This window comes from Epinephelus lanceolatus, chromosome 10 (assembly GCF_041903045.1).
Source record: "Epinephelus lanceolatus isolate andai-2023 chromosome 10, ASM4190304v1, whole genome shotgun sequence".
Classification (NCBI taxonomy): domain Eukaryota; kingdom Metazoa; phylum Chordata; class Actinopteri; order Perciformes; family Serranidae; genus Epinephelus; species Epinephelus lanceolatus.
In genome coordinates, this window is record NC_135743.1 from 12,925,021 (window position 1) to 12,940,680 (window position 15,660).

General features: G+C 45.0%; 2 protein-coding genes across 2 annotated transcripts in view; one reads left to right on the forward strand and one right to left on the reverse strand.

Annotated features, from left to right (window-relative positions):
* Positions 1-10,435, forward strand: part of chrnb2 (cholinergic receptor, nicotinic, beta 2) — a 29,080-nt gene extending 18,645 nt beyond the window's left edge. The window contains exons 4-6 of the mRNA XM_033640991.2: positions 385-494; positions 3,823-4,951; positions 8,030-10,435. Of these exons, the coding sequence (XP_033496882.1) occupies positions 385-494; positions 3,823-4,951; positions 8,030-8,182 (1,392 nt within the window). The 3' untranslated portion in view covers positions 8,183-10,435. The remainder of the gene's footprint in view (positions 1-384; positions 495-3,822; positions 4,952-8,029) is intronic.
* Positions 10,436-11,065: 630 nt separating this feature from the next.
* On the reverse strand, positions 11,066-12,846 carry s100t (S100 calcium binding protein T). The gene is made up of 3 exons (XM_033640992.2): positions 12,744-12,846; positions 11,667-11,829; positions 11,066-11,571 (listed from the first exon to the last, which is right to left on the reverse strand). Exons 2-3 carry the CDS (start codon positions 11,826-11,828, stop codon positions 11,407-11,409), a joined length of 327 nt encoding a protein of 108 aa, XP_033496883.2. The 5' UTR covers position 11,829; positions 12,744-12,846; the 3' UTR covers positions 11,066-11,406.
* Positions 12,847-15,660: the final 2,814 nt, after the last annotated feature.

The following is a 15,660-nucleotide window of genomic DNA, read 5'->3' on the forward strand; positions in this document are numbered from 1 at the left end:
ATGACTGACCCACAGCATACAGAACGAGATAATGCTGTCTTTTAAAAAAGGTTACACAGAGGACACAGAGATGTTTGCTGATGCATACACACACATGCGGGAACAGCCGTACTGTAGTTGCCATTTCAATCATGCTGATTGGTTTGTGGCTGGGTGTGTTCAAAAGACCATTCACTCTCTCTCTTTGGGTTAAAGTTGAAAATATGATGTAAGTGCAGAGGGGCTCAGCACAGGATGTTCCCCAGGCTTGTTATGTGTCAGATTGACTACTGACTGACTGACGGATGGACGGACATCCTCCTCTCTGCTCCCCTCAAGATGTCTCCTTGCTGCGGTGTGATTGGTGCATGAGTGATTAAGCATTTTATTTTTATTGGCCCTCAGGAGTGGCAGGACTATCGTCTGACTTGGGTCCCTGAGGAGTTTGATGGGATGATGAAGGTCAGGCTGCCCTCAAAACACATCTGGCTGCCTGACGTGGTGCTCTACAACAAGTGAGTCACTCACTCACCCTCCTGCCCTCACTTCAGAAGACACACACGGGCCCACGGATGCACGCACGCCCATAAACACGCACACCAAAAAGCACATGTTGTTCTCATATTAAACTGATAACATTATAAAGCCGACTCCCTGATGATTTGATCCAGCTGCCACCATTGTAAGTCACTTTGGATAAGAACATCAATTAAATGCCAGAGGTTTCACTGTGTAATACATGCAGACCTGCCACACATGACTGAACGTGTCCACTGCAATCAGCTCATATCACTCATGCTACATTACTATACAGTACCTCCAGGTCTCATGAGACGCTTCAAAGATGGAGTCATCTGCACAACACACCCGAATAGACACATGGACAGTGGATGCATGCAAATACAGTAAATGCATACGATTAACCAAAAAGAAGCGCTTGTCAACACACACACCTTAACTCTTATTTCTCTGTGGTTTGTTGTAAAATGTGTCACTGATCTATCTATCTGCATGCAGAGATGCTTGATCAATAACTATGTATTTGCATCTTAACTTAGTCAGTAATTTTTAGGTGAGTCTCACCAGTCAGGTGCAAGTTTCGGAAATGCCTCTGATGTGGCCTAAAATGCTGGATTGAGTAGCACCGTTCTGAAACCACATAATTAGCCTCCACATCGTCACTGTTGCAGCTTTCCAACGAGTGCTTGATGCGAACATATTTTGCATATTTAGAAGCATTGTAATCCAGCAATGAAACTCATTGCTGGTGCTGGAGTCACTGTTTTTAAAGACTTTACAGAACAAATTTCTCCAGCATTAAATGTCTTCTATGATTATTTATTCGTTTATCCCTGTTGAAAGGAGTTGTTGCTGATGTTAGCTGTTAGCTGAAGCCTACTGAGCACATGATGTATTCCAGGATGCACTGGGTCGAGTCTGTCAATAAATCAGAGGCTTGACAGCGCTGATGGAATGACATGACATTCACCCCATAGTCTTATTCTGTCCAGTCTTAGTCTGAAGCGAACCTCAGACTACCCCGAGCAGTGCAAATACAGTAAAAACAAAGAGCAAAGTGAACCTTTGGTTCCAGGTGTTACACCCCACCCTTAGGCGGACCTATGGGGCAAACAAAACTCCAACACTGACCCAAAATAACCACATTTACAAATCGGATTTATTACAAGTACAACAAGCAAACAATACAACAAAAATCCCACGCTGAGAGGCAGCAGGACCAGCAGTCCCCACACCAGAGGCCTCTCTGCTTTGCTACTGGCCCAGGAGCTCTTAAACACCTCCTCCACACCAGGTGCAATGCATCTCGTTAAGTAATGCAGCACACCTGGGCAGATCTGCAAGGGAGGGAAAAGGGAGCACTCATACAACTGTAACACCAGGTTAGGGTTCCAGGTTTGCTATGCTCTTTGCCACTGTATTTAGCCCTCTGGATCACATGCTGTTGCACTGGGATGCTTGAAAAAACAAACAAAACCACATTGACCTGCAACGTTTGCAAGGACGGAGGACGAGAAGTAGTTTTGGTCCACAGAAGATACTGCACATCTTCAGATGTGGAATGCAGGATACATTAAATGGCAACAGTCCAAAGCACACAGAAATGCTAAGGTTTTCCTCCAAGTTTAAGTTCGTCTGAAAGTGAGGGGCTTCATAAGAGCACTGCTGTAGCACATCCAAGCAGAAACAAAACTACATCAATATATATTAAATAGAGGTTATAGTGTGAACTGAAAGAGAACTGAGGCCCCATCAGAGCTGATTTTGACCAGAAAGAGAACCAAATCCTTCCACGAGTCAGTCCACTTTTTGGTCCACTTTAACAGGACTGAGTTTAGTTTGTTTAAAAAGGAGTATATGTGAAAACACATAACATAATATTAACATAATATTGTTAGGCACCCACCCAGGGCGTAAAGAGCAGTCCATGGTATGTAATATCTGTAAGATGTAACTGTTATTACTTCATTTTTACATTTTATTTGGTGTATTTACATGGAAATAGGTTAGTAGCGTACAGCTGTTCAATTCTTTTTCTTTCTTTTTTTAAAAATGTAGTGACATCAGATCAGTACTTGGCATTAGCCAATACCCAAGTTCAAGTATCGTAATCGGTATAGGAAATGGTTTAAGAACATTTTTTAGGCCTGGATTAATCTGTAAGGGGACCCCAGGGGCAAGAACCTTGCTGCTGAGCTGCTACTGATTCCCATCTACAGCCCTACCCTGAACATAGAACTATATAAGTGCTTTGGCTAGTTGTTAAGCCAGACTCCAGTGTAGATCTCAGTAATATGGTTCAAAATAACAACTTAAACACATATATGCAAAACAAACATGTAAAATAGTCCAATTTTATGTTCAATGCAATTAACTGTAATCCATTTTCTACGTTTTTTAATTACAATTAGCCTGCATGTCTGATGGAGGTACGGATGCAGACCACTTGTCTCAATGTAATGGAAACTGAGTGTCAGCCTACAGTATGTAAATCAGCTCATCAGAGTACAGTGATCTGTCTGGCCTTCTCCTCTTTCCCTGCCTCGGTCCTTACTTTACTAAAGATTAAAAAGATCCCTGACCCGCGGAACTCTGGATAAAATGATCCCGCTAATCCCACGATCCCCGGGTCGACACGATATCCTCCCAGTCCTCGGACTCACTGTCACTCACCTAAACAGGAGGATTAGATGTGGACACAGCTGCACCAGAGCTGCTAATTTGGAGGTCTCAATTAGATTTTGTTCCTATATTTGCAGGAAAGTTGGTGTTTCTGAGAGTGCACTTCAGCACACGGGTCAACTGTGTAATCAGTCAAAAATGAAGACTTATCCATTTGCGTGTGTCACATCTCACAGTGTTAGCCATCATTAATTAGTTCTCTTGTTAAAAGCTTGATTTAAATGGAAATTCACTCTACAGCTTTAGTGTTCTCGGCTGACTTCTGAGCAAAATGTCTAATTCGAGCTGTTTAACTGGACTCAGTCTGACCTATGAGCCGTGTTTCCTGTCTAGACTGCGTGTTCATCCTGTTCCTTGTGTTTGTAGAAGCAGGTGTGTGTGACCCTGCTGCCCTTAGATGCCTCAAAGCCTCCACATCCGTATGTGTGTGTTTGTGTGTGTGTGTCCTAGAGCTCGTTAATGAACCCGTATTACATAATGAGATGCGTCATGTTGCACTGTTCTTAAGACTCAGGGAAACATCTCATTATACTTTTGTTGTTGTTGTTTTTTTACTAATTAATCATACAAAGATTTCTGTTTCTGTCTGACACTCCTCTTTTTTGTCTTTCTCCTCCCCCTCCTCATCTCTCTCACACTCAGTGCTGATGGGGTGTACGAGGTGTCGTTCTACTCTAACGCAGTGGTCTCCTACGATGGCAGTATCTTCTGGTTGCCCCCAGCCATCTACAAGTCAGCCTGTAAAATTGAGGTCAAGCACTTCCCCTTTGACCAGCAGAACTGCACACTGCGCTTCCGCTCTTGGACCTACGACCGCACGGAGATCGATCTGGTGCTCCGTGCTGACGTCGCCAGCATGGACGACTTCACGCCCAGCGGGGAGTGGGACATCATCGCCCTGCCTGGCAGACGAAACGAGAACCCGGCCGACCCCACCTACGTGGACATCACGTACGACTTCATCATTCGCAGGAAGCCTCTTTTTTACACCATCAACCTCATCATCCCGTGCGTGCTCATCACCTCGCTGGCTATCCTGGTTTTCTACCTGCCTTCCGACTGCGGGGAGAAGATGACGCTCTGCATCTCCGTGCTGCTGGCTCTCACTGTGTTCCTGCTGCTGATCTCCAAGATTGTTCCTCCCACTTCACTGGACGTCCCTCTCGTGGGGAAGTACCTGATGTTCACCATGGTCCTGGTCACTTTCTCTATCGTCACCAGTGTGTGTGTGCTCAACGTACACCACCGCTCGCCCACCACACACACCATGCCTCCTTGGGTTAAACTGGTGTTCCTCAACAAGCTTCCTGCCTTGCTCTTCATGCGCCAGCCTAGGAATAGCTGTGAACGCCAGCGGCTGCGCCAAAGAAGGAGGGCCCAGGAGCAGAAGGAGGGAGGGCGCAGCGGGGAGGCTGGGGCCTTGATGGTGGGGCTCGGGCTGGGCAGCACTGGTGGTAACGGAGGAGCCACCTCCACAGGGGTTTTCAACAAGGAGGACAGTGACCCTTGTACCTGCTATGTGAACCGGGCGTCTGTGAAACAGTTTGGAGGGGATCTGGGAGGTGCAGGGGGGGGATCCATGGATGGTCTGAACAGGGTGAGGGAGGGCCGGGAAGGGGGCGCTGGAAACCTGCCGCGGGGGAAGCAGGCAGCAGGAGGTCCTGCTCTAACTCAGGCACTGCTGGCTCAAGCCTGTCCGGGCTTTGAGGAGGCTGTGGAGGGTGTACGCTTCATTGCCAATCACATGAAGAGTGAGGATGATGATCAGAGTGTGAGTATTACATCATCTGTATGTTACCATTTACATCATTACAGTAGTGGTCTCTGTTGCTTGTTATCAGCAGCCAGTACTGGAGTGTTTTATGGAATATCTTTATATTAAAGGGGCTCAATGCAAATTTCAGAGGATACTTGTCTGGACATGGATCTCAACACGGAGGTGGCTGAGCAGCTAACAGTTTTAACTCCATAAACAGCGCTAAATAACAGCAACAGTTCTGACAGAGCAAATGGTGTTAACCAGGGTGGAACCGGTGCGTGGGCGCTACGATTCTACAATGATGCCGTCCCAATATCAGCAGTAATCGCCGTATAAGCACAGTGCAAAGCAGCAGCGATTAGCCAGCCAGTGGGATACAAGCATGCACCAACATCCATGTGCAGCTGGACTGGCTTACCATAACAAACCAGGAAGTGCACCAGGCTTTGAAGCCAATTTCTGTAGTGGCAAACAGTGTAACAAAAACACTGTTTTTTTTACCATTGGCTTACATTGTGAAAAGTAAACAGTGGATACATTATTTTGAGCGTCACAGCCCCCTCGAAATGACTAGTTTCATGACTGGAATTATACCCATTCAGTCTGGTAACAATTGGCAAGTCTAGAAGAGCCCACAGTTGAATCATTTAATCCCCATTCAAGTTAATGGATCACTAAACCAGAGGTGGCCAGCTCGGGCAGTGAGAGATTCCAGTGCGCCTGCTCTGTGGGCAGAAGCAGTGCTGATTGTTATGATTTTATACGCTGCAGTTGCAGCAGCACCATTTTGGCTTCATGCACCACTGAGACAAGACAAGGCAAGTTTCAGCAACAAAGCAATTCAAAGTGAAAACATAGAAAGCATCTAGACAGGGTGCATTTAAAAGCAATTTATTAAAGAACCAGAGAGTAGGAAAAAAAAGTACCAGGTTATAGAATACAAGAATAAAAGTTACAGTGCTGTTGAAATCAATAAGAGCAACTACGAGCAACTTTCATGCAATGAACGTGTACCTGGCTCCAACGCTGTATCCAGTTCTCTTTACACATCCATGATTACAACACACAGAGGTGGCATGACTTCATTCCCTGCTCAGGACTCCATTACTGCACTATATCTTTACACAGCAAATAATGTTTTTCTGCCATATTAATGCTCTGAATGTCGCATACAGAACCTTTAATAGAATGCATCAAGTGACCTTGTGTAATGTGAACGGTGTCACTCGTAGTCACAAAGCCACAGAGAATTATCAACCTGCTTTGCATCTTTATTACCTCCGCCAAGGAGGTTATGTCTTTGCCGACGTTGGTCTGTTTGTCTGTTTGTCTGTTTGTCTGCAACATAACTCAGAAAGTTCTGAACGGATTTTGATGAAATTTTCAGGAAAGGCTGATGATGGCACAAGGAACAGATGATGGTGATCGGTTGAAGCGAAGTGGATAGAATAATAAATTGGCGGGAAATCCGAGCTGCTTGGCTGAGGTCTTCGCTCTTCGAGTGCTCTAGTTAAAAATGTAAAGCTGGTGTCATATCGTGGTAAATTTTTGGGCGAGGGCACCATCTTGTGAGGACTGCGCTGTGTTACCTGTGCCTGCAATTACGATAAACAACATAAATCCACGTGATGTGGCAGCCCAAGGTTGGATTACAGACCTCCACTCACATACCCAGACTGAGTGCTTCTTGCTTTTGGACTGAGTTCATACACTGTGGTAAGAGAGGCAACAGATGCATAAATAGGCACCTGATAGCTAACACTATATCAATTTGATAACAACACGATAATGTCAGTTGTGTTGTTTGCAGCTTTTTGCTCTCTCCAAGTTGTAACTTTTATTTGAGCTTGCTTGTTACCAGCCGGCTGCCATATTGTTATCTGTGGCAAAACTTGCATTATGTTAGCCACTCGGGGGAGCATTTATCGGTCTGGTGTGGCGCAGTGCATTCTGGTAGTTGTAGGTTTTGTACGTCTTGAGCAAAAGTCTTTTTCCTCTATTTTCTCTGGTCATGTAGCACTAATTTCAAAAGTATTTTCTTTCTACAGCCCACTTATATAAAATAATACCACCTTTTCAGCAGTAAAATACTTCAAGTTAAACACAAAACCACAAAGTGATGCTGCCAATAAACCCTTTATTGCTGCTTTTACAGCTCTGCAGCTTCTTGCCAACACTCATTTCAATACCAGTGTATCTGTGATAAATAGATTGCATGGGCTCTTCTCCCTATTAAAATAAATGATTATCTTGTCTCTGTGTGGAGAATTCATAGCATTAATCGTGTTACTTTATGTGCACATGTTACTAATCATAAAAAGCATTATGAGTGGCATAGATCTGTGCTTTGGGTGCCACATCAAGTTATAGTGACGATGGAGCGGCACAGCAGTTCCGTTTAGCTCTGCCATTTGAAACGCATGGGGGACTACACCAGAGCATAAGCAAAGGAGACAGATCTGGTGACGCAATCATGGCTCTCTGAATATTCAACGCAGACATGTAATTATAGCAGCGGCATGACGTGTGCATAGAGAAGGAGTACAACTGGAGAAGCGCTGAAATAGAGGAGCCAAGACAGCAGAGTGAGGGTGGCATTCTTTATCGCTTCTCCTCAAGGCATCTTAGGAGACCAGCCTCCTCTCCTGGAATGAAAGAAACTGACATGGGAATTAACAATCCTCTGTAATTCTGTCCATCATCAACATGGTTACCATCCCGTTGCCATGCCGACCGCTTTAAAATCCTCCCTCTCCTGGCACAATGTGCTGCCTGTCAGCCCTTCCCATCTCCCTCCTCCCCCCAAGTCATCATCGCCGGGGTTACAGTGTCAGCACACCCCTCTGTCTCCCTGCCCTCCATCACTGTCTCTTGTCTCCTACGTCCTTCTCCTCCTCCTTGACTTGTGTTGTACCTCATCAGAGCTGTGTGGCAGAGCGAGTCTCCGCTCACATTAACCCTTCACCTCCATTAACCCTCTGCATAGAGAAAGGCAGGGGGGGAATTACAGAGAGAATGTGATTCTGCTCACCTTAATCTGTCTCCTCACCCCGTCCTAAACCCCTTTTTTTTGTCCCTCCCCATCCACAGGTGAGCGAGGACTGGAAGTACGTTGCCATGGTGATCGACCGCCTCTTCCTGTGGATCTTTGTGTTTGTGTGCGTGTTTGGCACAATGGGCATGTTCCTGCAGCCGCTCTTCCAGAATTACACAGTCAAGACCATCACCAGCCCGCCAGGCTGACCGCCCGCAGGCCGAGAACACGCTTACCTGACAGCTCCCCCGACCAATCAGCACAGCAGGACAAGGGCCGGGAGTTGGGGTCGGGGGAGCGCGTCCGGGTTTTATTGTGTCTACTGAACTGGAACCAGAACTGGAACTGAAAAGCAATCACGCCCATTACCTTTATAGTAACGTTTTTTGCAATGAACAACTTTTTCTTGAATGAAGAAAGAGGAGAACACCGTCATACTCTTACCTGCAGTTTTTTGTCCAGATGTTTAATGGACTGACCTCCCCTTTCTGGTGGAAAGGTCCCTCCCCGGGAGCGAGGATGCTCTGACCTTCTCCTCGTCGAACCTTAACGCCAGCCTGTCAACACTTTCTGCTCGACACTGACTGCTTAATTGACATATGACATGCCCGTCTTCAACTATGACATTACTCATTTTCAATATCGACTGATGTCAGAGGGAGCTAATCAGAAAGGGAAGGGAGGTTCATATCAAGGTTCTTATACATTTACTTTATTTTTTCAGAAATCCACTACATCAGTGAACTGATTCAGTATATTTTATCATAGCATAGCAGCTTACCACAGTATAGCATTAGGAATATATTATTAAGATTTCTCTATGTGTTAGCTCATGCAAGGGTCTGTTGCTGATCGAGAGGCTACGGTGTGTTGTATGATTGTATAGATTAAACAAGAATGTGATATAAACTGTACTACACAGCCTGTGATGCGCACACTAACACTGTACAAGCAACAGATTGCAAAGGAAAATACATAGAGGGGGGGCTTGGATTTAAAGAGAGAGCCATTATCCAGCGAGAGGGGTAAAGTACTAGATGCATGGACGGTGTTTTGCTTCGAGAGTTGTGCACATTAAATAGAGGACAGCAGCAGCCTGCTGTGCCAGAGTGCGCAGCTGCAGCGAGATGAGTTCAGCTCCAGAGAAAGTGAGGAATCTGAGCCAAGATGGTGGATAGGACCTCCTATGTGATGGACAGTGGAACATGATTTCCCCAGGACGGAGTAAACAGAGCTGAGATGGAGTAGAGATCAGTATTAGAAAAAGCAACGTGTAAATCAAATTATATTGATGGAGGAAGGGGTTATGGGAATGGCGCTATTGTGTGTATTAATATGTAATTTCATATTTCAGTATGTAACGTTCAGAGCATATGTATACATGTACGCGTGTGTGTGTATGTATGTGTATGCGTGCCCCACGCCCCGATGCATTATCACATCTGTCAGATACGATGTTCAGAAGAGCATACTGTATGTGTGTCCCCCCCCCTCCCTCCCTCCCTTCTATTAATCTCTGGCAACCTCTCTCTCCCCTTTATCTGGTCTTCCATGGACAAACACATCTCTGACATTTCGTCCAATTACAATAACGATTAACACCTATTCATTACGGCAGTTTTCCTTTTCACCACCGACTGGCTGATTTGTCTTGTTTCCACAATCCTCCCAGCTTCTCTGACAACCAAGTGAGAAGCAAAAGGCCTTTTTCAGGCATGCAGGGAGTGGGGGTGAGGGGGCGGGGGGTGAATTAAATTTTCAATAAACAAGAGAGAAATGACAAGAGGGCCGATGCTGAAGCAGTCGCACCAGGCAATAACTTACAGATGCAAAATCATAAGCAGGAAAGAGAAGGCAGGTCGTCGTGCAGAGGGGTTTTTTGACTTTATAATGATGTTGCAGAGTGAAATAAAACAGGATAATCCAACCACAGCAAGCACAATCCAGATAGCGAGGAGGAGTAAAGCAGGATAGGCAGAGACAAAAGACTGTTAGTGTTGTTACTCCATCGGAAAGCCACTATAAACTCTGACACACACAAAAAAAAGAAGCTGTCTAATCCTCAGTCACTGTCACTCGCTGTGAGTTTCCCCCGGCTTTTTACGGTCGTGTGGCCAAGTCTGCAGCTCAGTTCTGGACTGGGAGCTCTCTCTATTTCTCTCTCTCCTTCTCTCTGTCTCTAGAGGACGGGATTACCCCGGGGAGGGATCCCCAACAGATCCCAAACAAGTGTGAAAAGCCTATCAGAGACCTGTGAAAACTGTAGCCCGCACGGCTCCACACGGACAAAGTGCTGCTGTCCACTCTTTTTTCTCTCTCTCTCTTTGACCTTTCCACTCTCCTTCCTTTCTTCTCACTTCCTCTCTCATCATGCTTCTCCCCATCTCTCACCCTTCCTGACTTTCAGATCTGCTCCTGTGCACACCTTAACCAGTCCAATAAAGGTTGTAGGTTCAGATTAATCAACGTGTGCATCTGTGTGCCATGTTTTTTCACACACACACACACACACACACACACACACATAACCTACAGTCTGTAAATTACTGTATTACCCACACTTCCCATTAATCTTACACCACGGGATAGAATGAAAGAAAGAAATGTTTCCTGGCTTTCTAATGTTGAGGCTGGAAACTTCCTTTTTGTATCTACACACACACACACACACACACAGAGTGCTTTTTTTCCTCTAGGAAGCAGGGCTTTTAAACAATCATGGGTGTAGGGCCCCACCAAGGTCACTTCAAGTTCTCATTATTCTGCTGTAAAAACAGGAACACAGGTACAGTCGCTACCTGCTCTTATACACCTGATGAACTTCACACCACAACAGTGGTAATTCTCTCTCATATCAAAGTTCTTATAGGCTACTGTATATTTTTATTGATTTATCTTTGCTAGTAATCTATTTCAAATCTACACCCATCCACATGCTCGATTAAAGGCTGTTCCTGCCTGTGCAAGGCAAATATAAAGTAATGCAATAATCCTCTGTTGGTTTTGATCGAGGGCCATTTGCTGCCACCTGGTGACCGTCATGTGTTCCTACTCTTCTTCTCTGCTGTAATAAAGTACAACCAACACTAGCATTTGAGTAAAGGTCACATTTATTCTTTCCAGGGAGAAATTCCTTTGCTTGCATGTGCTACAAAATACATTTAAGGAAAAAAAAAAAGAAACATCTTTCAACAATGACAGGTGCTGAAACTGACTTAAACTCTCCAGATTTTCCCATTGCAATAAATACAGTTAGTATATTGATTGGACATTGCAGGCAAATACACAAACACATTTACCATTCATGTGACTATCAGACTTGTGTGTGTGTGTGTATTAGTGATGTCCATGACAGGATGTCCCTCTCTCCTGTCTGAACTCTTTCCTCCCTGGAACGTGTGCAGAGTGGACGTCTTTGCGCAGCAGGGCATGCTCACTTCTTCTTCTCTGGCTTGTCATTGTACTCCAGGAAGAAGTCGTTGCAGGCCACAGTGAGAGCTCCGACCAGTATGATGAACTCAGTGAAATCTACCTCCCCGTCGTTGTTGGAATCCAGGTCTCCCATGACCTTATCCACTGCCTCCTTATCCTGGGCGTTCTGCATGTGGGGGGGATAGAAAGTACAGATATGTAGGCTGGATCTATTTTATATTCGTGCAGCTGTGCGTCTTGTATCCCTAAGGATCTCCTTACCCCCAGGTAGTTGCCGAGCTCTGTAGTAAGCATCTCTTTGAGCTCAGCCTTGCTCAGTGTATATTTGTCCCCCTCGTTTCCAGAGTACTTATGGAAGGTCTGTATCATAAGCTGCATGGCGTTCTCCAGGGTGGAGGCATTCTCTGAGTTGGGCAAAGACATTCTGGAGAAGGATAGAATAAGAGGAAGGGTGGGAGGAGGTGAGAGCAAGGGTAGTCCGTGTCAGTGCTCCCTGGAGCATGGAGGGCACGTTAAAGTCTCTCCCGGTTGTGCTCTCTTGCACATACACTCTCTTTTTTAGACTCCCTGCCAGGCAGACAGATGCATGGAGAAATAAACATAGAACATCACATACTACAATACTATCAGCAAGATAGCTACAAATTGATCTTCTATGAGGTGCCAGGAGAGGTCAGAAACCCTGTGCAGCCCCTGGAGTTAACTTTGCTCTGACTGTTTCCTCATGAGGAGTGTTTCCTCTCTGCCAGTTGCCCCCGATAAGATTTTGCTTCAGATTAAACTGATCCTCAATCTGTTTGTTGCTTTGCCCTGGCAAGAGGACCACTGGGAGCCGGGACGCAGTCAGCAGCCGGACATGTGAGCCAGCTGATAAGAGTGAAACTCTAAGCTGGTAAAACAGCCAAACCAGTGGAGGAGATGTAACCAGGACACACAGAGGCAACCCGATCCGGCTTTTACTTTAGCTCCACCGGATGGCAGAAAAAAACGGAGACAGGTGTAAGTCTTTGCCTTTCTTGAACCTACATCACCTCTGAACTGTGAAGACTTTTCCTAACTGTCAGTCACATCTTACATCAGTTTCTCCTTGTCGTTTCCACCGTGTTTCTGCTTCTCATGAATCAGGGGCATGAAGTCTCATCAGGAAGACATTTTTGGCAAGCTCAAGTCAAGATAAATTAAGTTTCCACAAGTTATTAGTGAATAAAGAGAAAGGTCTTTCTGCCTTTGCAGCTGATATGCACAAAACCCACCTACAGACAGCATCAAACATTAGTTGCACCCTTAAATATCTACATCTACAAGTAAAAATCTTCTGTCCTCTACATTCATTCTTACCTGAGTGGATGACAAGTGTCGGCCTGCTGGTCAGGTGCAAAAAGAGGAGGCGAGAGCGACTGATGAGGAGGACGAGGAGGACAACGTCTTAAATACACCCCTCACTCCACCCATCCCACTTATCCCTTCCTCCCCTCTCCCTCCTTCCACCTGTTGCTCCTCTCCACCTTCCCACCCCCTCTTCTCCTCTCCTCCTTCTCTGTTTACGCATCAGACACCTGCTATCCTCTGAACACACGGAGATCCAACCGCCCCCCTCTGTCACAGATAACATACCCACAAACAACACTAATGAAGCTCTCCTGCAAGAGTTCAGTCAGGATGACTAATTTTTGCCTGCAGAAGTATAATTTATTCCTCATACCTTTTACAATTCACTCCTCACAGGCATGCTCACTCATAATTTCTTGGTGTCATCATCTGGAGCTGTCAGCTGAGATATGAGTGGATCAGCCTTCATTGCTAGCCTATCATATTATTCTTATTCTGCTTTGTGCACCCTTCACCTCCTCATCGCCACCTTATCTTTGCAGATTCATCAATTTCATCAGCTTCAGTCTCAACAGGGTCATCGGCCACCACCATTGCCACTGTCTGGGGGGGATTTGCCTTCCAGCTGCTCAGGGCAGACACCCCTCAATTACAAAATCTCCCTGTAGAGTCTAAGCTTTAAAGACTGTCACACCTCTGTCATCACACATTATCTGTTAATCTGTACACTTGTAATCTGCATTCAGCAACTGTCTTCACTTCATTCACCTGTTTCACCTGATTGAAATGGGGCTGAAATTACAGCATTAGGTAAATTGAAGTAACCATAATATGACCGCAAGGCGCACCGCAAATGTCGCGGGCTTGCTATTCTCAGATGTCAGTCTGAATGGAAGTCAATAGGGCTGCAATAAATAAACAGATATTAGATTGTACTCAGTTTTCTGCTGCAGATAAAAATGAAAGGAAATTGTTATTTCCAATATTCTTTTACTGAACAAATTCACCATTCACCTGAACACAAAAAACACCAATAAATACATTAATACACAAAAAAATTTTGAAAAAAGAATGATTACAAATTAGTGCAATTACTGATTCTCCCTGAGTGCAATGTCGCAGTCTTTTGCAATATATTTGTCATGCAAGTTGACATGGCATTGTGCAGCCCTAGACGTTCAGAAACCAGATGTAAATTTGACAGACATGAAATTAGCAACAGTCATACTTAGATGAGCTCAACACCAGGCCATTTACTGAGAACAATGAGTTGCCATGCAGTCAGAGATATAACTGACTATGTTACAGCTCTTGCTACTGTCACACTGGTTTATCCTTCTACCATGTTGTGCAACCATTTTGTACTTCATGGCAAAACAAAGGACGGGCTTAGAGGGAGTGCTTAAATAAACAGCCCATAGTAGCAGTGCGAAGATGAATAACGTGATAGCTCCTCAGTGTGTCTGGTTTGAAGCAGCGATGAGTGTTGGGGTATGTGCAGAGGTAGGATGTTTACCGGAGGAGGAGGAGGAGGAGGAGGAGGAGGGGAGGTGGGGGGGGGGGGGGGGGGGGGGTCATGCCTGATACAGTATCCGAAGGATTAGTGTAGCAGTGATGAATGGAGCCATCACACCTGGCAGCCACACAGAGAAATCCCCATACAAAGACTTTGCAAAAACACACACAAAGGCAAACATGCTAATGCGAGGACACACACGCATGCACACTTTCACAAACACATTCATGATTTAAGCTCCAAAACACATCACGAGAAAGCAGTGGATTGCACTGAAAGCCAAAGTGCATGAATAGTAAACAGGGAGCAAAAAATAAATGACAGACACACGTATGAATGATAGAAAAGATCACACTTGTCAAAGCAAGCAACATGAACAAGCACTGCAAGATGTCATGAAAATGCATGTTTAATCTGAGGCCCTGTTTGTGTGTTGTCGCTGCGGTATATTGTGTCAGTGAGTGGGGGTAGCACAGGGTGTGTGCACACTTGCATGCACCATATGTGTGTATGTATAGTGTTGCAGAGTGGAGGACGATGCACAATAGGAAGCGTATACTGTATGCCAGGATCTGGTTGCAATAGTTGATGCATCTAAAGGCTGCTGAGTTTGAGTAGTCAGAGATGTCACGGCTATATTTAGCAAGTGTTGCTGGTAGCTGTGGAAGGAGCAGGTATCATTGCGGCGATGCCTGTGGGACAATGTCAAACCATATCAGGGAAACATCTGTAGACATGCAGTATTTTGTTGGGTTTCAAAGTAGTTTTTCTCTTTCTCCAAAACAAACAGACCAGTTGATTTAAACAAGTAAAAACACTGAAAAAAGCTGTTTCACGTTACAAATCAGTATTTCTCCAATACTGCCTCTAGCCCAGGACCTGCTAATGTGTGCTCTCCCTTTTTCCTGATAACTTAAGATCCAGACGCTCAAAGGGTTTTATTGGAAGCTGAATTATCCGCAGAGGTCTCTTCCTCTCCTTAATAAATGGACCCAGTGATTTAAACCAGTAAAACGCTGAAAAAAAGCAGCTTCACATTAAAAGTCAATGTTTTTGCGACACTATACGTCACAGGGGGATGCTAACTACAGAGAGATTGTAGAAACATGGCAGACTCTATGGACAAGGATTCTAAGGTAATGAAAATACACTGCTTTTTATTTTCAAGTGATTATAGACTGAAGAAAAGATACACTTACCTGCCACTTTATTAGGTACACCTGTTCAACTGTTCGTTAACGCAAATAGCTAATCAGCTAATCACATGGCAGCAACTCAATGCATTTAGGCATGTAGACATGGTCAAGATGACCTGCTGAAGTTCAAACCAACCATCGCTAGGGTTTACAGAGGATGGTCCCAAAAAGAGAAAATATCAAGTGAGTGGCAGTTCTCTGGGTGAAAATGCCT

Coding starts and splice junctions, on each gene's coding strand:
- s100t (XM_033640992.2), bottom strand. CDS start 11,828: ATGTCTTTGCCCAACTCAGAGAATGCCTCCACCCTGGAGAACGCCATG. Junction 11,572..11,666: donor AGCTCGGCAACTACCTGGGG/GTAAGGAGATCC, acceptor CCCCACATGCAG/AACGCCCAGGATAAGGAGGC.